At 44.7% G+C, this 23,550-nt stretch overlaps 2 protein-coding genes across 2 annotated transcripts; both read right to left on the minus strand.

Annotated features, from left to right (window-relative positions):
• Positions 1-10: 10 nt before the first annotated feature.
• Positions 11-12,644, minus strand: rnaseh2c (ribonuclease H2, subunit C). Its single transcript, XM_084332269.1, has 5 exons — positions 12,617-12,644; positions 5,183-5,337; positions 4,132-4,244; positions 1,832-1,951; positions 11-261 (listed from the first exon to the last, which is right to left on the minus strand). The coding sequence occupies exons 2-5, from the start codon at positions 5,334-5,336 to the stop codon at positions 238-240; spliced, it is 411 nt and encodes a 136-aa protein (XP_084188395.1). The 5' UTR covers position 5,337; positions 12,617-12,644; the 3' UTR covers positions 11-237.
• Positions 12,645-14,104: 1,460 nt separating this feature from the next.
• Positions 14,105-18,559, minus strand: smim19 (small integral membrane protein 19). Its single transcript, XM_084332270.1, has 3 exons — positions 18,304-18,559; positions 17,497-17,621; positions 14,105-15,323 (listed from the first exon to the last, which is right to left on the minus strand). The coding sequence occupies exons 1-3, from the start codon at positions 18,435-18,437 to the stop codon at positions 15,256-15,258; spliced, it is 327 nt and encodes a 108-aa protein (XP_084188396.1). The 5' UTR covers positions 18,438-18,559; the 3' UTR covers positions 14,105-15,255.
• Between the last annotated feature and the right edge of the window lie 4,991 nt (positions 18,560-23,550).

Consider the following 23,550-nt stretch of genomic DNA (forward strand, 5'->3'; position numbering starts at 1 on the left):
CCCATATATTTGAATCATTTTATTTCCCTATAAAATTATGTATATACATGAACATAAGCCCCATGGCTATCTGCTTGTAACAGAAACACACGCAAAAACTTCTGTTTTTCATCTGAACAGCTGATGTCAATATGGCCAATATTTCACACTTGATTCCTAACGTGACAATTCAAAGACCACGTTTTCCTGCTTTTCTTCACAAGATGGTAGAGTAGTGGTCCAGTTCGGCCTCTCCCATCAGTCATCCATCGGGCCGTGGATCTGCGAAGAACAATAAGGAGCCCAGAATCAACTCCTGTGTCCTCTTTCCAATGTACCGTTATTCTGGATGTACTGTACATGTGACCGTATCAGGACAGTTTCGTTTTGACCTCTCACCTCTGCCTCATTGAAAAGGAAAGACGTGAGCAAGATTGATAGAATAACCATCTGAAGATTTTATTTTGATCCTGGGTTTTGATTTAGAAACAACCGTTCCTAAGTTCCTAACCAAAGTGAATTCACAGAGAGCCAGACCTGGGTTGCATTAGTATGGAAAATGGATTTATTGACTGATGGATCTATCGTGGCCCAACTTGTATTCAAGGCAAACTAAAGCAAACAATGAACAGGCTTCTCCCCAGGATCTGGAGACCGGTGGTTCAGGGTGGGTGGGTAGGAGAAGAGCGTGGTATGGGGGGGGGGGGGGGGGGGGGGGGGGCGTGTGTCTGGGTGTCGGGGGGAGGGGATGTTGTGGGTGGGTGGTTTTTGAGCGGGTCAATGTCTGGGTCTGAGTAGGGCGGTGGGTATGTGGATATATTAGGTCTATAGATGGTATTCCTGTGTGCCTTAATACTGGGATTGCACTGGGGTGTGCATGGGTATCTACTGTATATAGAGATGTTGGCGCACACCCTAGTGTTATCCCAGGTGTATGTATCTGTATCTAATGTTAGTGAGGGCATGTCTACTTTGTACACTAACTGATTTTATTACCTTTTTATTTACCTACTGTATGTCCTATTTTGAAATGTTTTATCTCAGCCCTGGACGGGTGTTGCAAATTAGCTTTGGCTACAAACACTATGATACAGGCATTAGATCTATGTATTTGTATCTGTCCTTTTCAAATAAATAAATAGAATCAAATCTATCTTCTTGTCTGACTCTGGAGAACATGGCAAGCGCATTTCATTTGGTGTGTTCCTTTAAGTGATAAATTGTGGATTAACTGAAGTTTCACTAGGTGGTGTAATGTTTTGAAAGAAGCAAGTCTCACAGGATTTTAATATGCCTTCCTAATGGCCCATTAATTTCAGTCAGTCAGAAATAATTCTCTTTTTTTCATTTTCAAAATTCCTGTCGCTAGGAACAAAAGCAAACACTAAGCTACACACACATCATGCAAAACTTTGATGAAGATACATCTCTCTCTCCCTCAATACTATTTTGCAAGATGTATCTTGGTCTTAGCTCCACCTTAGATGATTGTGATTGGTCTTAGCTCCACCCTAGATGATTGTGATTGGTCTTAGCTCCACCCTAGATGATTGTGATTGGTCTTAGCTCCACCCTAGATGATTGTGATTGGTCTTAGCTCCACCCTAGATGATTGTGATTGGTCTTAGCTCCACCCTAGATGATTGTGATTGGTCTTAGCTCCACCCTAGATGATTGTGATTTGTTTAATCATGGGTGCTAAAACAAAGTGAGACCAGATCAATATACAGGTATCAATGTAAATTAAAGGATTTCAATGAATGACTGATAACAGGTTTTGCTTCCCAACCCATCTCAACTCAACTCTGACTGGATGTGGTGATGAGTGTTAAGCTATTCCCAAGATGCTCACCGCCTCTGCCAGCTCAGGCCAGCCCATCGCCATGACAACCCCGTCGTCAGAGTTGGGCGGTGTTTCCAGGTTCCAGTAAGTCAGTTTATCAAACACTGACGACACCTTCACTGTCCGGTCCTGTGCAGAATGACACACACAGACACACAGAACTCCATATCCCAAAATCGTAGTGCTTTTCGGAAACCATAGCCCAGACCAGTACAGTGGTATGATAAATCGCAGCTACACCAAGGGAAATTATGATGTGAACGCACAGCTCAGTAATACTCAGTAGAACTGTGATGATATACAGCTCAGTAATACTCAGTAGAGCTGTGATGATATACAGCTCAGTAATACTCAGTAGAACTGTGATGATATACAGCTCAGTAATACTCAGTAGAACTGTGATGATATACAGCTCAGTAATACTCAGTAGAGCTCTAATGATACACAGCTCAGTAATACTCAGTAGAACTGTGATGATATACAGCTCAGTAATACTCAGTAGAGCTCTAATGATACACAGCTCAGTAATACTCAGTAGAACTGTGATGATATACAGCTCAGTAATACTCAGTAGAGCTCTAATGATACACAGCTCAGTAATACTCAGTAGAACTGTGATGATATACAGCTCAGTAATACTCAGTAGAGCTCTAATGATACACAGCTCAGTAATACTCAGTAGAACTGTGATGATATACAGCTCAGTAATACTCAGTAGTACTGTGATGATAAACAGCTCAGTAATACTCAGTAGAGCTCTAATGATACACAGCTCAGTAATACTCAGTAGAACTGTGATGGTACACAGCTCAGTAATACTCAGTAGAACTGTGAAGATATACAGCTCAGTAATACTCAGTAGAACTGTGATGAGGCACAGCTCAGTAATACTCAGTAGAACTGTGATGAGACACAGCTCAGTAATACTCAGTAGAACTGTGATGAGGCACAGCTCAGTAATACTCAGTAGAACTGTGATGATATACAGCTCAGTAATACTCAGTAGAGCTCTAATGATACACAGCTCAGTAATACTCAGTAGAACTGTGATGATATACAGCTCAGTAATACTCAGTAGAGCTCTAATGATACACAGCCCAGTAATACTCAGTAGAGCTCTAATGATACACAGCTCAATAATACTCAGTAGAGCTCTAATGATACACAGCTCAGTAATACTCAGTAGAGCTCTAATGATACACAGCTCAGTAATACTCAGTAGAGCTCTAATGATACACAGCTCAGTAATACTCAGTAGAGCTCTAATGATACACAGCTCAGTAATACTCAGTAGAGCTCTAATGATACACAGCTCAGTAATACTCAGTAGAGCTCTAATGATATACAGCTCAGTAATACTCAGTAGAGCTGTGATGATACACAGCTCAGTAATACTCAGTAGAGCTGTGATGACACAGCTCAGTAATACTCAGTAGAGCTGTGATGAGACACAGCTCAGTAATACTCAGTAGAACTGTGATGAGACACAGCTCAGTAATACTCAGTAGAGCTGTGATGAGATATGTCTTACTTGAGTCTATGTCTTACCCAACCCCAGTCTGATTCCATCACAAGTCATCTAAGAACCTGAGGGAAACAATAACTGTTTACACGCACATTCATATTCTGGATACTAGCTAATATCTGTGTAAACGTCTTAGGGCAAGATATGGTGTTTTAAATGCATTTAAGTTCAATTTAAGACTTTTTAAGACTTATTAAGACCACTTTGAATAGGAATTCATATTGAAATCAAAGCCATACTGGCAAAAAAGTATGACGGAAAATTACTATGTAAGAAGTAATTTCCATACAAATTGTTGGGGGGGACCGATAGGCTATTACCGTACTGCTTACTTTGCAGCCCAGACATTTCCACCAAACCCATTTAAATGAGATAGAGAAATGATCACAACATAGAAGTAACTTCTTAATCCAATACAGACATATCAAAATCATATTTAAGACCTTTATAAAATGTGTTATTCTGATGATTAAATGTAATACTTTAAGACCCTGCAGGAACCCTGAGTACCAACATGCCTGTGCACACGTGTGAACAGAACTTTGCAAGCATCACCCCGGAAACACAACTCGTACAGACCGTGAAACACAACCGCAAACAGCATAAGGTGTTTACGTGCCTCAGTCTCCCGGGATCCCCGGCTAATCCAGCTCTCATGTCAGGTTTCCTCATCGTCGGGATACGAGATCATCCCTGCTATCGTTAAGACGGGACATGGTGTTTACAGAATACTCAAATATCCTGGGTTTTATCGGAAGATCACTGAGTTGCTGTGGTGTTTTACCTCCTGGTCTGAGCCGGGCTTGTTGACCTCCTTCAGAACAAGGCCGGTGTAGCCGTGTGGACAGCTCACCTCCTGGCCTCTCAACCCGCGACCTCTGAACGACACCGTCTGCTCTGTGGGAGGAGAACACGGAGGGTGAGACCAGGACTACATCTGAAAAGTCATGACTTAGTACTTCGTTCAGACTGAAGAGTTAATATGTTTACTCAATGCCATTTAGTCATTTCAAATCAGTTTAGTCACTGCCAGTGTTAAGCCACAACTGACTTTAGGGCCGTCTTATTTTTGGCAGTATTTTGGCGGTATTTTGGTATTCCAGTGCAAATTACAGTGTACTGTGATGTAATATTTTTGTATGTCTTTTTCAATAATACAATTGTCATGGTGGTACTTCATTCAAAATGGTCTATTGCCACACAAATTTCAGTGTAAGTATATGTAAATGTTTACAACATTGTTGACAGTGGTATGGCAAAGATGCAAAAATTACACAAAAAATTACACAAAATGATTTCTAATATTTGAGAACATTGAGGTTTCATAGTGATAATACATCACACTTCCCATTACCATGCAGTCCAACATGATGAACACCAGATGGATTATCTGACATGTGATTTTACATAAGCAGATATCAGGATATGTAGCGTTATCAAGAGAAAATAAATCCTTGTGAATATTGTGATATTTATTCCCACGCCCCACCCATATCGTCCCTCCCCACCCTTATCGCCCAGCCCCACCCATATCGTCCCTCCAGCCCCACCCATATCATCCCACCCCACCCATATCATCCCTCCCCAACCTTATCGTCCAGCCCCACCCATATCACCCCTCCCCACCCTTATCGTCCAGCCCCACCCATATCATCCCTCCCCACCATTATCGTCCAGCCCCACCCTTATCGTCCAGCCCCACCCATATCATCCCTTCCCACCATTATCGTCCAGCCCCACCCTTATCGTCCAGCCCCACCCTTATCGTCCAGCCCCACCATTATCGTCCAGCCCCACCCATATCGTCCAGCCCCACCCTTATCGCCCAGTCCTACCCTGTTTGCGGTCTTTGACTGTGGCTGTGAAGTACTGGGAGACCTGGGCCGACCCATTGTGTTCTATCTCGCAGGGCATCAGGTGGACAGGGACTCGATCCGCCCGGCTCATTGAGGACCGCTGCACCACGGTCACACTGCTGTTAGAGGACATGCTGAGCACCAACGACAGCAGAGGACAAGAGGCGTCAATATAAAGGACACGAGGTTTCCACAGCCTCTTATTGACAGGGGGATTTACCAAGACACTACTCTCTTTAAACACACACATGCACAAACACACTATCTCTCCATCTACACACACTACTACCCTTAGAGACATCATCCAAGGGATAAAATCATGATAAAATGCAAGCACTTATTTCCATCATGGTCCCTGGTATTAAGAGACAAGACATACATCAATATAAAACATTGAACGTCATCATAAAACATTAAGGGACTATATGTTATACAGTATAGAAGATAAAAGAATAATAAATATGCTACCCTCTCTTTCCTATACCGATAGCGGATAGCCATGTTCATACAGACTTTTTGAAGCCAGTTAACCTAGGGGCCTGTTGAATGCTGCTGGGCAGGCTGTTCCACAGTACTGCAGCTGAATAAAGGAAGGTCTGCTGGCCGTACGAAATAAGTTTGTAATTCATTGTCTGCATTTTTACTTCATTGTACTTTCATTGTACTTAGGTTGTACTTTAGTTTGTATATTGTATATTTGTATAATGTTTGGACTTTATTCCCTTTTTTTTTTTACTGTATGAAGCACATTCTCGGGGGCTCATACAGAACGATAGGTTATGACTATAACCAAGTTCTGTTAGTTAGGGGCGATGCTTGGCATCACACTGCACTATCTCGCGTACGTGCACGCGTACTGAATAAACCACAAATGTACCTCTAATACCAGTATTAGTCTGACCACACCCCTCATCAGCTTACCTTCATAAGCAGGTGTGTGGTCACCTGCTCTCCTCCTTCCCAAGCTTTCACCACAAGGTGAGGACAAGGGCTGCAGCGGCCGTCTGATGCCAAGCATCGCCCCTAACTAACAGAACTTGGTTATAGTCATAACCTATCGTTCTGTATCGTTAGTGGCTTAGCTTGGCATCACACTGCACAAGGGAGGCCAAGCGGAGCCACTGGCTGACAAATACACCCCGCTGACAGCCCCCCCACAACCATCAGAACAGGGAGGGCCGAGCCCCCCCGACCCCCCCTAATGGCGGGTAGCCCCCCTATTAGGGACGTCACGGGAGGGCGACGGACCCGACCGTGCGAAGAGGCACTCAAGCAACTCAACGCACAGGGTGAGCAGACCGTGGCTTGACCCCACGACTACACACACGCACAACCCGCATGCCACCCGGGAACAAACGGAGGAACAACCTCGTTACTGCCCCCAGAATCACGGGGTCAAGGGCAAACCCAACCCCGTGGCAAGGCCGTAGCAGCGGAGCACGAAGGAAGACCCAGACCCACCAAAAGGACTGGACTCCCTAGAATGGGGGCCCGGAGAAGTCCATGATGCCAGCATCAAGACCCCACCAGGTGGGCACGTAGTGCCCCGCCCCCCACATCGCCAGCGTATTCGGACAAAGGCCCCTCAGTTACTGCACCTGGTATTCCCAGGCGGAATCCCATCCAAGTACTAACCAGGCCAGAACCTGCTTAGCTTCCGAGATCGGACGAGATCCTCGTGTTGAGGTTGGTATGGCCGTAAGCCGAGCGGGCCCCGTCCCCCCAATAGTACACCGCCTGGCACACTGACCCTGCAGAACAGGCAGTCAGCATGGCCGTAAGCACACAAAAAAGGTTAACCAACGGAAGCAGGCAGCGCACCGGGGAAAAACCAGGCAACAGGCTGTTAACCCTAGCCTGGAGACTGCGGACGAGACAGGCGCCAGAGGGGACAGCTGAACACAGCCGCCCCGGCGGAAGGAGCGTAAGCTGGCGGTGTTGCATGACCAAGCCTCCATTTAAAAACCCCCACCCAGAGGGGTCGAGGCAGAGAAGGCTGACACGATTGGCAGACGTCATGAACGTGCAGGGGCACCCTCAAACGGTGAACCCGGGAGTTGACACTGCTCCAACACACCAGGGAATCAACCACCTCGGTGTTACCCAATGCGGTGGTTGTTCCTATAACCCCTCAAGAAAAAACTCCAAAACACACCTGCGGGTATACACCGGCTATACCGTACAAGTGTTTCAGTTTCCAAAAAGGGTTAACCCAGGCCTACGGGTCGCAAACATCACTTCGGACCGGGCCTGGCGGTACGGGAAGCACAGGGTCACCAGAGGAGGTCAAAAAACCACCCCCACAGGCCCCTCTTCGCCATGCGTGAGAGAGGAGCGAAAAATAATGGAGAACCAGCCCCTAAGCACACCGTACCTGGTATTCCCCGGCGGTCTCCCAACCAAGTACTAACCAGGACCAACCTGTGTAGCGGCCGAGATCCGACGAGATCGAGCGCGTACAGAATGGCATGGCTGTAAGCCATGACGACAGTGCTGAGTAAAAACATACCCAACCAGGGTCTCCATAGCGCTTAACCCTGTGACACCCAGACCGACCTGGCATTTTTCCCCCTGAAAAAAGCCCAAGTCCCTCAGGGTACCAGAACAGCAGATCTGCATCCCCGGCGGACAACGGGTTCAACTGATCTGGACCAGCGTGACCAGAACCAGTCCCGTGCCCTAACCACGCCGACATGCCTACTCCAGGTGAAGGGCAGATATGCGTGTTGATCTTAACATGAAAAGAAGGCGCCACCCAGACGTTCGGACGAACCGCGCCTGGTGGCCCACCCCAAGGGCGTGAGACCCCACCACATATGTTCAGATCCATCCCGTCATCATCCCCCAGACATGAACGAGAATCCGTCGACAACCCACCCAGGTCATGGGATGTGGTCGTCGGAAGAGGAAAAACCCCCATCTCAGTTGCTTTATAAAAACGCTGTTTCAACCACAAGCAACCAAGGCGTGCCAGTCAATCGCCTGTTTACAGCGAGCTAGCACTATACGTGCGTCGGGACACACCCCCATCAATGAACAGGCTAATTAGACCTGTCATTGAATCCCCAAGGCGCCCAGGGGAACGACAAGAGGGGTGTGACACTCCCTAACTCCAACACTTCTGGAATAGAAAGAAGGAAGCATCAACAGTATGTATCCCAGTCTACACAGCCGGGGTAAAAAATGTTCACATTTTTACATCCCACCACCCTCCCATAGGAAAGAGACGGGGATCCCCAGAGAGACTTCCCACGCGAGCTGTACAGATTGAAAAGAATATATTGCACCTTGAGCCATGTAAAAAACTGGTTTTAGGGCCTCCGGGGAAGAGGCACTGAACCCATACACACTCAATAAACGAATTGAATCGAATATACATACAATAGAAAAGGACCCTTCTAGAGGGTCCACTCACTTTGACAATCTGAGGAGGAAGGCTCTGTACTCTGATGGAGGCTTCCTCACATGGAAGAAGGAGTCCGAAATCACAGAAGGCCTGAATAGGCGCTTGGTGAGGAGGAGCCCTGACCACCCCCCCTGAAAACAGATCCATCACATGGACCTGAACAGCACACGGAAGTCCTACCAACAGAGACGCGCACGGTGACGTACTCTATGGCGGGGGAATTCCTGCGGTGCACACGCCCAATATACCAGGCCGTGGGACCAGGAACTCCCCCCCCCCCCCCCCCCCCCCGTAACGTGCCGAACCGCCACGTGACGGGAACCTTGAAGGACAGGGGGTGTACCCCTGACCGACAGAACAATGGGGAGAGGAAAGGTTACCAGTTCACCCCTTTACGACCCCACACCCATGATACGATGTAACGACAAAAAGAGAATATGACACAGTCATAGTCAGCTCTATGAAGCGTTTCACAGCTCCACACAGCGCATGAGCTAACCTGCTATCTGATTTTTACTAAGGAAAAACACAGAATAGAGAGGGCTCTAAGAACCCCGGTCCAACATACACATGTGCTTCTGTGGCCAGTACAACCCAGTTGTAGGTCACATGACACACACAACCCATCATCACCTACAAAAAATGGCAAAAACACTCAACAGAGGAACGCCGTTTTTTTCACAATGAGAGAATACATCATTCTTGATTAGTATCGACCACAGGCCTTGCTAAGCACACATGACAGCAACCAAACCAATTTCCCTTTAGGAAATAAGTTTCTCCAGCAGATTTAGCACAACCTCAGCAATCAAGCTAAGAGTTACATCGTATCCCTACCACACAAAAGACACAATTAATGCACAACATGTCTGACAGGAGGATGAAAAAGTCCCCAGGGAACCGGGGGGGAAACACAATCCTCCTATTTTACCCTCAATACGGCCAGTTAAAACAGGAAAACCTGTTAATGTGTGAACACACTGTTCATTGTCATTACAGTCTGAGAAAGAACATTCTTTTACTCACTTGTCACCAAGCATAGCTTCATAGGTTAGTTGCCTTAGTAGTGAGTACACGGTACACATAAACACCATGATGTTTCTCACACAACAACCAGATCATTACATCACGATTTGCACGGAGAAGCTAACTGCCAGTGACAAAAAACAGCTCACACATAACCCGCAACGTATCCTAAATGCATTGCAACAACACACGTTTTGGGAAAAAACACCGTTATTCACAATACATTTAGCAAAGTAAAACCAGAAGACGTGTTATGAGGTCTGGTCAACCCCGTTCCTACCCGGAACGCAGATCAGCGAAGTGCAGTCACAGCCACCGTAGGAACACAGCCGTCCTGTGTTGTCCGAACTGGGTAGCGTCACCGCCCCAACCCGTACTACAGTCCCCCGTCGATGCAACCTTGCCGTCCAGGCTCAGGGCAGGGTCGACGAAACATCCCCTGTCAAGGATGACGTCGCGGTCAAGAGTGTAAAACATGTTAAAATCAAAGCACGTTCAACAGAATAGCATCAAGCTAACGGCGATCAGAAGCGAGCTCACGGCGGCGCGCGAGAAGCTAAGCTACCCCGCGCCAGCCATGGCCATAGCAGCAAGCTAACGTTACCTAGCGACCATGACATGCTAGCCCCGCAGCTAACAGCTGACTGGCTAATAGTAGGCCCTAAGCAGGCCATGCAGCGATCCAGCAGGCTAACGCAGCAGTTAACAGCTGACTGGCTAACCGTAAGCTATGAACATGTAAACAATGACATAACACTCACCCAGACAGGCCGCCGTTCTGAACCTCTCCTCACTTTTTAAGAGAAAAGAGAAAACGAGATGTCAACACCGCTTCACAACGGTGACTTTACCACATCCGACGGAATCAGCACAGTACCAACTGGCCTGTGTAGCTGACTTTGAACATGAATCTGCCGCTATCGCACATTACATGCACATATCCCCTCGTGAAGGAATACTCTCATTTGGATATGAAAGATGGGGCCTTAACACGGTGACAGAGAGAATCCACTCGTCCAGAACACACAGGGATCACCAGTGTCAATGGTCGCGGCCCACTAGTTAAAACTATAATGGTCTCCAGACCAAGGCCTTCTGTCGCCTAGGCGGCTAAACAAAGGACCCTAGCCTGGGGCCGGTTTCCATAAACTTTGTCAAGTAGCCCCCATAGCACTAACAGACAAGTGGAGCCCGCCAGCAAACACTACTCACCCAACCTGGAACGCACCGCTTCTCACAACAGCGGCATGTCCGACAGTTCAGCTGTGGCCTGACAGGTTTCACCCCAACAAACACAGCAAGGAACTGCAGTTGAGAAGCATGCAGCGGCGTGCTCCCAATACGAAAACCGGTGGAGGGTTTTTAGAATGATCATCATCTTCCAGACACTCCAGTACGAAGACAATATCGCCGTATTTTCTCGAAAATAGTGAGAGAGAAAATAAAGATATGATGTCAACGTATCCTTGTTTCCCAAAGCTGCTCCTAAACCTTTCTTCCATCATGGTGTCAAGTGTGGGGATCTACCGAGGCACTTCTTCCTTGTGGTGAAAGCGAGAAGGAGGAGAGCAGGTGACCACACACCTGCTTATGAAGGTAAGCTGATGAGGGGTGTGGTCAGACTAATACTGGTATTAGAGGTACATTTATGGTTTATTCAGTACGCGTGCACGTACGCGAGATAGTGCAGTGTGATGCCAAGCTAAGCCACTAACGATACAGAACCAAGCATTTCACTGTAATTATGTACTTTATATGTGACAAATAAAAGCAAACTATCTGTATGTCATGTATGTCATATATGTTATGATGAATTGAAAATGGGGGACCCTGATGTAAACAAGACGAAAGTCTTTCTCTGGTCTGCATCCCCTTAACAATTGTATGTATTGAGCTGTACTGTACTGTACCCATTCTGCAATCTGTTAATAAACTTTTCAATCAATCAATCAAAAACTTGAAACTTGAAGATATCTCTGTACATCATACCTATAATTCCAGATATATCTGTAAATCATGTCTATAATTCATGGCATGTGTACATCAAAGCTCCACTTGTTTTGTCTACTCTCCTGTATAAATACTTTGTTAGCTCGTCATTCTAGAGATCAGAGGCTATATGGCCAGTTGCTGTAACCTAGGTCTCTCTCCATATTGCAACATGTCATTCAATCAGTAAACTCTATCCTTAATCAAAGACTGTTGTCTGCCTCTGGGAATTATATCTGGTCAAATTATTCCACATCGCTTATGGTGGCAGAGTTGTTTGAGTGGAGAGGCTGTGCAAAAACCGTTACGCTGTTTGTTTTTTTAAACCAGGTTTGGGGGAATCTATGGTGTGGTGTGCCTCTCTGATATGGTGGGCTGCCACAAATAAAGTATTTGTACGGGGAAACGGTGTCTCAGTCTGTGCTTCACAACATTCTCTCTGGTGTTGCTCAGAGTGGGAGAGTGGCTGATCTAAAACCAGTTCCACCAAACTACGTCTTACTGTAGATATTAAGTCTCTGGTTCCGAGTGATTGCCGATGAGCCGTACTGTATTGTAATGTACCCATTCTGCAATCTGTTCAATAAAGTTTCCATTCATTCATCCTGGGTCAGCAGCATCACTGACTGTTAAAAACAACTATTTACTTAGCTGTCCAGCATTCCTCACATTGTCTACATTTAAACAAATCACTTATGCCATGCACAAAGATGTAGGCAAAGAAGAAGTCTATTTAGATGCCATATGTATTTCTTATAAACCAAAATCCTGCCATACATTTTCATGCAACTACCTGGTGTCTATAACGTTCGCAGTTGCTATTTTGTATACTAGCTTAGAGATCTAACTAAAGTTACCCCGTCGAACACACCAACGGTTTGGTGCTCTACAGACTGTGCAATCAATGCACATGGTTGTTTTTTATCTTTAAACGCTGCTTATGATATCTCTAAAGCACAGAAATATTGTTAAAAGTGGAACGTCTCCATTACCTTGCACCATGGATGTATGAAATAAATACAAAAGTCCCTCCTCTTCCTGGTAAAAAAAAAACAGCACATGATTGGACGAGCATGTTTTCTTCTTCACGACACGGGTGTTGGCGGGTAATTATAGTTCGTGTTGTCCTCTACCGCTCTGGCGGCGTTGATTGATTGAAAACTTTATTAACAGATTGCAGAATGGGTACATTACAGCACAGCTCAATACATACAATTGTTAAGGGGATGCAGACCAGAGAAAAACGTTCGTCTTGTTTACATCAGGGTCCCCCATTTTCAATTCATCATAACATAATATGACACACGACATACAGATAAGACAGTACTGCTACATCTATACATTTATGACATATCAGATTTGCAAATACAGTACTGTTTGTGATACAAAAAGAGTCCAGAAAAGAGAGTATATACATTTGACATAGAAACTGTACATTGGAGGGTAGGTGGGGGGGGACTGTACATTGGAGGTGGGACACTGTACATTGGAATATTGACAAAACCATACATGGTCATTTACTGTACATTGGGTTGGGTTAGGACATTTACAGAGGCCAGTATCGAATTGCAGTCTCCCGTAGGTGTTCTTTGAGAGTGTTTTTGAAAGTGGGTAGTGATTCACATTCGTTTACGGCTGTGGGTAGGGCGTTCCACATTGATGTGGCATAATTGCGAAACGTGTTTAGTCCCTTGTTTGAGCCGAATCTGGGTTTAACATGATTTGTGGAGCTCCCTCTGGTGTTGTGATCGTGGTATTCACTGACCCTTGGGAAGTATTTTGACATGTACATGGGTACCTTGGTCTTGTAGTGTATCTAGACCAGGCCCATTGCAAGTTGCTGTACTCTGTCGTCTACTCTAAGCCATCCTAGTTTGTCAAAGTGGGCAGGGGTGAGGTGGGTTCTAGGAGTAAGGTCAAGCAGTAGTCTGACCAGTTTGTTTTGAGATGTTTGTAATTTTGTTTTTAGCGCCTTTGAGGTGCTTTGGTACCATGAGGTGCAAGCATAGTCGTAGTACCCTTGAATGAGTGCTCCTGCTAGAGTCTTCAGGGTATTCTTGTTTACCAGTGAGGAGATCCGGTACAAAAATCGAGTTCATTGGTTGACTTTTTTTATTACATTGGATGCCATTTTGTCACAGAAAGATTTGCCTCTAGGATGGAGCCCAGGTAGGTAATTTCTTCTTTCCTTGTGACAATATTGTCACCCACTGTGTCTGTTTAGTCTGAAACAGCAGATTTCAGATTTTTTCTCTCTCTCTCTCACTCCTATAAGTTTACAGTTCACTAGTCAATTTGACTCTATAGTATACACTGTTTGTTAGATAACGTGTAGCCAAAAAAGCCCATTAACTTGACCACCATTAAGAGGTATTTGGGATGTCTTTAAAGACTGGTAAGAAGTAGTCTCTGGTCCACAATACAACGCTTCCATTCTTCTTCCAATGATGCTGTAATGAATAATGGGACTTGAACACGTATAATGAAACCACTGCAAATGTGCAAGCCTTTAATTTCAGTTTCAGACTCCAAAATAAAAATAGGTGCTGAACAAGATCCATTTTGGACAACAGAAGTAATACCTAAATAAACCACTTGGTGGCAGGAAAACGATATGAACCGTACACAAGAGCGCAGAATCTCAAAGCTGCAATAAATATTTTCTGACAGTATTTTTCACATTTTCACAACTTTTTATGACCACCTGCTATCATAAGTGGCGACAGTGGCTCAGGAGGTAGAGCGTTCCCGGTTCGATTCCCGCTCCTCCTGGGCAGCATGTCGAAGTGTCCTTGAGCAAGACACTTAACCCCTAATTGCTCCCGATGAGCAGGTTGGCACCTTGCATGGTTGTCTCCGCAATCGGTGTGTGTGAGTGAATGGGTAAAATGTGAGGAACAAATATTGTAAAGCGCCTTGGATAAAAGTGCTATATAAATGCACCATTTATAAGTAACCTTATTATTTTTATAATTTATATTATTGAAAAATTCCCAAGAGAAGATTTAAATCAATGCATGTGTAAACCATTGTTTTTTTTCAGCAAATCTCTTACTCACAACAAGATTGTGCCAGAAAGGCAGTGTTATGTTTATGTGATGTATTTATAATGATCACTTTGGCAAGACCAGGCATTTTCTTTCTGCCCTCTAGTGGTCAGAAAATAAATTATTGCAGCTTTAAAAATACATTTAAGAAATTAAAATAAAGAAGAAGATTGAAAAGTAACTAAAGCAAATGCCACATTAAGAACATCTGGTGGTATTTGTAATCAATCTACCATATCACATTAAAAGTAGCCTGTTCCAATTCCATCTATTGAAATCATATATAATATCACTCATATTAATACCAATGAGTATGCCAACACCACTGCTATAAGTCTGACTCTCAAATCTCCCTGAATCCATCCATCTCTTTGAGGAGAGAAGGGACAGAATAGCGATAACAGGCAAATGGAGACACCAATCACACTTCCGTTCATAAGATTTAAACAGAAGTTACTGCAATAAGAGAGGTGACTTTATGTAGACCTTAGCCAATAACAACAGCCAACCCAGATCCTACAATATCAATGGAAAGGTGCCCTGAAGGCCAGCCTGGAGTGTTGTCTCAGATAGACTTCCTGGTCTCACTCCATGGAGAGCTGCACACTGTCAGACTGGCTCTGCTGCTGCTGCTGATTATCAAACTTCCTGGCTGGAAAACAAGAGGTACAGAACAGGACAATACAGGATTAAACACAGAGGAAGTAGGGCTGGGAGGTGTAGAGTATTTTATGGTATAGAGTTATGGATCCCTGCAAACGGATGAGTTCTCTTTTCTATACCACTATAGAAGGTATACAATTTATTTTTTGTTTTTATTTAAATATCTCTCTCATATATATATAAACATAAAACATAAAGTTTGGACATTTGTGTTTGGTAGATTATTTCTCTGTTGTAACAATGCTTCTTGGCAATACATTTTATACCGTTGGAAAGCCTGTTTATTTACCTTTTAAATGGTGCCAGTGCCCCATTTGTAAGGAACATGCATTTGTGGGATGAGCAGCACAGCTGAGTATGTGGGTTGCGCCCATGAAAATGTGACAAATCTTATTCAAACAGCTTATTGCTATTGACTCTTGTTTGGTGGATTGGATGATTTAAGTCTATCAGTAACAAGGGAGAAACTAGACATATTGGCAATTTTACAATTTATTAATTTAACAAACAGTCCGGAGCCTCAATAGTGTGTGGAAGAACCATACACAGCCACAACAGCCTGGCACCTCCTCATGCTGGACACCAGCATGGTCACTGGTCACACACTGCTGCGGGATGGCATTCCACTCCTCAACCAGGATTTGTCACAACTCTCAAGTCAGCCAACATGGTTGTGTTGGTCACCCTAGCACGAATAGCACGCCTAAGCTGATCCCACACATGTTCAATTGGGTTGAGGTCAGGACTGTTGGCAGGCCATTCCATTCTCTCTACTCCCACATTCTGGAGGTAGTCTCTGATAAACCGCGCTCTGTGGGGGCGAGCGTTGTCATCTTGAAGGATGGAGTTCGGTCCCAGACTGAAGATATGGGGTTGCCCCTGGTAGGGGGTAGGTGCGGAACAGTGACCATAGCTCAGCGTAGGAAGGTCCAATCAAGGTCCATATCTGAGGAGGTGCCAGGCTGTTGTGGCTGTGTATGGTTCTTCCACACGCTACTGAGGCTTCGGACTGTTTATTCAATTAATAAATTGTAAAATTGCCAATATGTCTTGGTTCTTCCTTGTTACCGATAGACTTAAATCATACAATCCACCAGACAACAGTCAATAGCAACAGCAGAATAAGCTGTTTGAATAAGATTTGTCACATTTTCATGGGCGCAACCCACATACTCAGCTGTGCTGCTCATCCCACAAATGCATGTTCCTTACAAATGGGGCACCATTTAAAAAGGTAAATTAACAGGCTTTCCAACGGTATAAAATGTATTGCCAAGAAGCATTGTTACAACAGAGAAATAATCTACCAAACACACATTTCCAAACTTGATGTTTTATGTTATTTTTACAAGCAAGCTGCAGCCACAAACGACTGCAGCACAGAAGGTAGTCTATGCAAATTCCCCTCTAGTATAAAAGTTCCATTTTATTTTATCTCATCTCATGGAGAGTTTCACAACCTGTAGTGGTAACCACTCATGTCTGGGTATTAATTTATGGGGCACGACTCATAAAATAGTCATGATTGGCGGAGAGCACCTCCCTGAGCTGAGAAAGCTCCATCTCTATACAAAATCTTTCACTGAGGTATACAATTCAATCCTATAGTAAGATTCTGCATATAGATCCAGGATGCAAAGGCATTATCAGTCAGTGTACAGCAATTTATACGGATGATGATGAATGTGTTGGTGGATCTTGTGACAACATTTTGCTCCTTTCCAGGCTTAGAGAAGAATGGAATTTGAATATAAGAAATGCATTTTTTTGGTAACATATATTGGTACATAGCTTGTACATCTAGGCACATTGTGCTTCACTTCATGTGTACTTTAAAGGTGACTTACAGGAACCTACTAACTACTCTACCCAGAGAGTACATAATGGTAAATGATGCATTTATATAGCGCTTTTATCCAAAGCGCTTTACAATTTTTGTTCCTCACATTCACCCATTCACTTACACACCGATGGTGGAGACAACCATGCAAGGTGCCAACCTGCACATCGGGAGCAATAAAGTGTCTTGCTCAAGGACACTTAGACACGCTGCCCGGGAGGAGCGGCAATCGAACCGGGAACCTTCGGCCTACCAGACGACTGCTCTACCTCCGAGCCACTGTCGTCGCGAGTACATACTACTAACTAACAACTCTACTCACCCAGAGAGTACATCTCCAGCTGCTGTCGTAGTCGCACCTTCTGCAGACTGTCGTAGAAGTTGGGCTCAGGGGTGGTGCCAGTGGTGGGAGGCAGAGCAAAGATACGCATGATCTTCCTCTTGTTTCTGACAGGGATGGCAGAGGGAGGAAGGGTCAGAGACAAATACATGCAATGAACAACTAAACTTCAAACACGTATGTGATGCATTGCTAATAAACTTTTTAAATATTTTTTATAAACTGGTCAACACTGCTCAAAACGGCTGTATTTCCGTATTTGGCTGCCTGGCGCGCCTGCGCTGTGATCACAGCGCATGCGCATCATGCACCCAACCCCGGAAATAATGCAGTGTTGACCAGTTTATAAAAAATATTTAAAATGTTTATTAGCAACGGCGAGCTTTCAAACCACCCCGGTTGTGTGTGTGAAACCCTCGTGCAACTGTGAGTACCTTTGACATTTCTCTGTGATCAATTTAGAACGAACAGTTCGTAAATAACCAGTGCTTCAGAGTGAATGTTCCCATGGCTAGTTAGGTCGAGCAAGTGACTGCTGTAAGGGGCTATATCCATGTTTCAAAACACATATTCATGATGCTCCCTTTATCCATTCATTGTGTTAGCTCACTGTTTCACACACGCATACAATGCAATATTTTGAAACCTTTATTTATTCTCTAAATGGACGTTTGACGGTATACCCTCATATGCAATGCCCTCCCTCTCTCACACACATACACTGGATGCACATATTTTGCATTATCAGGCGAGTTTAGAGTAATTTGTCAGTCAAATAATCAGACTTACTTTCTGGCATACATGAGTAGGCCGAAGCTCACCAGGACAACCAGCAGGTAAACATTGGTGGCTTCGTTCCACGCCTCGTGCACAGAGTAATCCAAAGACTCGGGTTCGTTCGCCATGACTCTGTGAGCGCCCATTGAGATCCAACGAATATAAAATGTTTTAATTATGTATCCTTTTAGAAATACAATTCCATCTGCCTTATTTAGCCTAGCCTGCACATCAACTGTACCAGAGACGACTACCCCCTTTCACTACAGCGTAAACAAAACGGCGACGTCACGTCACTTCCGTGGTTGTTCTTCTTCTAGTCATTCGGCCTTGTGGAAAATGTCGCGGGTGATACAGACATAGATATACAGAATACAGATATCCAGTAGACCAGTGGATCCCCAGTGAAATTAGTAATATTTTATTCACTAGAAGTTAGCCTCTTTCATTAGCCCAATGAGTAATGGCTATTCTTATAGGCTTCACTTTCTCCACTATTATCTCCAGTCCCCACCTACATACATTATAGACTGGAATTTTGGATTAAATCACATCTGAAAACCAATGATTTTGTCAGATAGGATCTTCTTTAAATAATAAGGATCTGAGCCAAAACATTGAACGATATATTGCTGTCCAAATATGGAACTAACCGTATCTCTAAAAGTGACTTAACGATAAGGGAAGAGGTGAATATTAGGGGAGTGAAGGTGGGTGGGGAAGAACATAAGATTTCATTGTATGCTGATTGCTGACAGTGAGGTCGATTCCATGCCTTATGAGTAAAATTGAAACATTTGGTTATTACTCTGGATATAAAATTAACATAGATAAAACAGAGGCACTGGCTATTGGGGGGAACATTTCTCAACAGGCCAGATCCCTCTTCCCTTTTAAATGTCCACGTACGTACTGGTATTAAATACTATAACACCCACATTTGACCAATTGTATAAGGCCAACTACACCAGGCTTATCAATAAGATCAGAGAGGACATGGATAGATGGACCGTTCTGCCTCTTTCCTTGATAGGGAGGGTGGAGATAATCAGAACATACTCCCTAGACGACTGTATCCGTTTCAAATACTGCCAATTCCAATTGATAACCCCACTTTTAATTTACTAAATTGATTACTCTCACGTTTCATATGGCAGGGGAAATTACCTAGAGTGAGTTTCAAAACATTACAGCTGGCCAAAACTGCTGGCGGTTTGGCCCTCCCTAATCTCAAATATAATTTTTGGGCTGCTCAATTTTTAGACCCTTGCACACCTGGATCACAGGTGATTTGTCATCAAGATGGTTAAAATGGAAAGAGTTATCTACACAGAAACAACTTACTGCCTTATTATTCTCTGGGCATAAGATAAGGGAGGATTCTATAGGTGTGTGGTCCAGATTTACGATAAAAGTATGGAGAGGTCCAGAAAGAGTTCAGGTTGCCTTTAACATCTGACCTGACCTCAATTGGTTTCATTGGGGACTTTACACCATCAACTTTGGATGCAGGATTCATTAAATTGTTCACCAATTTATCCACAGAGTGGAGTTTAGCCTTCCTAGTACTGACTTTTTCAGATTTCTCCAATTAAGGCATTTCTTTTTAGAAAATCAGGAAGATTGGGACAAAATTCGACACCCTTCTGCAATAGAACGTTTTATAGCTAATATCCAAATGGATGCTCCAATACAAAAATAATTTCTAAATTATATCAAAATATACTATCAATGAACCCCAATGACTCGCTATATATTAAGTTGAAGTGGGAGGCTGAGCTCCAACAGGAGATCTCACAAGAGGAGTGGTTCAGTGTTTGTACTGAAGCACATAAGGTGACTAACTTTAATTGGTGGAGAATATAAATGGAAGGTCATTAGGTTTTTCAAGACCCCCTTATTGAATGCTAAAGCAGGTAGGCTACGACTCCCACAAACGAATGCTAGAGGGGATGTGGTGAACAAATAGGTAACCAATAACCATACCCACATTTTCTGGACATGCCCAAAACTATGCCACTTCTGGGATGTCTTCAGGGATGTAAAAAAAGGTATTTGACATGGACATTCCACAAGATTTCAAAACTGCCATCCTCAGAGTCATACCGGAGGGCATTGAGGGAAGGAACATTTTGTATCTTCATCAAATACTGTTAGCTGCCAAGAAAATGATCACAATTAATTGGTTGAAATTCAGGACATGGAGAGGATGACTCATCTGGTCAGGTTGCAAGGTGAACAGTTCGATAGAAAGTGGGCATGTATAGAGCGTATAGGGCTATAAAGAAACTATTATTTGTATTCAAGTTCAAGTTCAAGTTCTTTAATAGTTGTCATACAGAAGTACAGAATACTTTCATACAAAATGCTTCTTACTGTTACGCTCCAGAGACTGTGCTAGACAAGATAGTATCAAATAACATAATAACATAATATAGCATGAATTTAGAAGAAGAAAATGAGGTCACAGTGTTCGGTATAGACATATGTACAATGTTCTGAGTTACCATATAATATACAATACACAATACTATGCAGTGTACTAATGTACAGTACTATCTAGTGCAAAGCAGAGATGGGATGAGGTACAATTTTAGGTACAATTTACAGTAAGGTGTACGAGTTGTAGTGCAATCCTTCATCCATAAATATAAAGTGTGGGGAGTGGGTGCTACAGTGTGTTTGTTTAAAGTGGGTGTGTGCTATAAAGTGTGTGGAGTGGGTGCTACAGTGTGTTTGTTTAAAGTGAGTGTGTGCGTGTGGATGTGTGTGCTATGTGCGTTTGGTGGTTGTTGTTGTGTAGTGTTCATTCATTGTTCGTTTAGCAGCCTGATGGCCTGGGGATAGAAGCTACTTCTGAGTCTTTCTGTGCTCGCCTTGAGACTCCGGTATCGCTTGCCTGACCGCAGCAGTTCAAAGAGGCAGTTGTTCGGGTGACTGGAGTCTTTAATGATTCTCTTAGCCTTGCCCTTGCAACGCTTGTAGTAAATGTTCTGGAGGGTGGGGAGCCCCCCTCCAATTGTGCGTTCGGCTGAACGTGTCACTCTTTGTAGTCTGCTTCGGTCTTTTGCAGTGCTATTCCCAAACCAGGAGGTGATGTTGCCGGTCAAGATGCTCTCTATTGTACATGAGTAGAAGTTCTTAAGGATCTTCTGGCGGACTTGGAACTTCCTTAGGCGCCTGAGGAAGTAGAGGCGTTGTCGTGCCTTCTTCACCACACTGTTAATGTGTGTGGTCCATGTCAAGTCCTCGGATATGTAGGCTCCGAGGTACTTGAAGCTGTTGACTCTCTCAACCGGTGCCCCGTCGATGCTGAGGGGGCTGTAGTCCTTGACCCCCGACCTCCTGAAGTCCACAATCATCTCCTTTGTTTTGCTGACGTTCAGGGAGAGGCTGTTTTCCTGGCACCATCCCGCCAGGACCTTGACCTCTTCCAGGTAGGCCCTCTCGTCGTTGGCAGAGATCAGGCCCACCACCACTGTGTCGTCAGCAAATTTGACGATTGTATTGCTACTCCGCTGAGCCACACAGTCGTGTGTGTACAGGGAGTAGAGGAGGGGACTCAGAACACAGCCCTGGGGGGGCCCTATGTTGAGGGTGATGGATGAGGAGGTGCAGTTGCCTGCTCTCACCACCTGGGGTCTGCCAGTCAGGAAGTCCAAGACCCACTGGCAGAGGTCATAGCCCAAGCCCAGGTCCCTGAGCTTGGCTATGAGTATGGAGGGGACTATGGTATTGAATGCCGAGCTGTAGTCGATGAATAGCATTCTCACATAGTTCCCCTGCCTCTTGTCCAGGTGTGATGCTGCTGTGTGCAGCACATGGGATATGGCGTCCTCCGTGGACCTGTTGGGGCGGTATGCAAATTGCAGGGGGTCCATGTTGATGGGGAGGGAGGAGCAGATGTAGCCCTTTACTAGCTTCTCAAAGCACTTCATGGCTATGGAGGTGAGAGCTACAGGGCGGTAGTCGTTGAGGCAAGCAGGCTTGGATTTTTTGGGTACAGGGATAATAGTGGACTTCTTCAGGCAGGTGGGGATGACAGCCTGTTCTAAGGACAGGTTAAATATGTCAGTGAATACTGGGGCCAGTTGGTCGGCACAGACTTTTAGGACGCGGCCGGGGATGCCGTCCGGACCTGCTGCCTTCCTGATATTCACTTTTTTAAAGGTCCGCCTCACCTCATGCTCTGTTACCCTGAACACTGCGCCTCCATCAGCAGCCGACCCCCCCCCCCCATTGCCGAGGCTTGTGAGCTGGTGTTGTTATTACCAGCATCAAACCTCACATAGAAGGTATTGAGGTCGTTTGCTAAGGAGATGTCACTGTTCAGTTTGAGGGAGGCGCCTTTGTAGTCTGTCATCGTTTTGAGCCCCTGCCACATAGCTCTAGTCAGCTTGTTCAAACTGGAGTTCAATTTTATCCCTGTAGCGCCGTTTGGCCTCTGACACTGTCCTCCTTACGTTGTGTCGCGCCACCTTGTGGTCATTCATGTTGCCTGCCACTAGGCCGTCATTGTATGCTTTGGTGCGCTCTCTCAGAGCTTCACGGACGGATTTGTCTACCCAGGGTTTTTGATTTGGGTAAACTTTCATTTTGGTAGTGGGGATTGTTTCTTTCACCCTAGTACAAACATAGTCCAGCACTGTCTCCGTGTAGGCATTAATGTTATCTGTGTCGCGGAACACAATCCAGTCTGTGTGGTGAAACACTGACCGGATCGTCTCTTCTGACGTCAGATCCCATTTCTGCACCTCTCGCGAGACTACGGGAGTACTTTTAATTCTCTGTTTGTACTTTGGTGAAAGAAAAATTGACGCGTGATCTGATTTACCAAAGCCACTATCAGAATGAGCCTTGTAGCCACCTTTAAATTGCGTGTAACAGTGATCTAGGATGTTACCGCCTCTGGTGTTGCAAGTCACATGCTGATAGAAGTCAGGCAATACCTTTCTCAGATTGGCGCTATTGAAATCTCCCAGTACTAAAATGGCGGCGTTAACGTTAGCCACTTGTATTCTATTTACCTCGTCGTGTAGTCTGGAGAGCGCAACCTTGTTGCTGGCTTGCGGTGGAATATACACTCCGATCAGGACGATCGCCGTTAACTCCCTCAGGAGGAAGAAAGGACGACACTTGATGGTTATATATTCCAGTTCTGGGGAGCAGTGGTTGGATAATTCCTTCACGTTCGTTGGATCACTCCAATTTTTGTTAAACATGAAGGCAATACCTCCTCCACGTTGTTTACCGGACTCT

This window comes from Notolepis coatsorum, assembly GCF_963971535.1.
Source record: "Notolepis coatsorum genome assembly, chromosome: 16".
Classification (NCBI taxonomy): Eukaryota; Metazoa; Chordata; class Actinopteri; order Aulopiformes; family Paralepididae; genus Notolepis; species Notolepis coatsorum.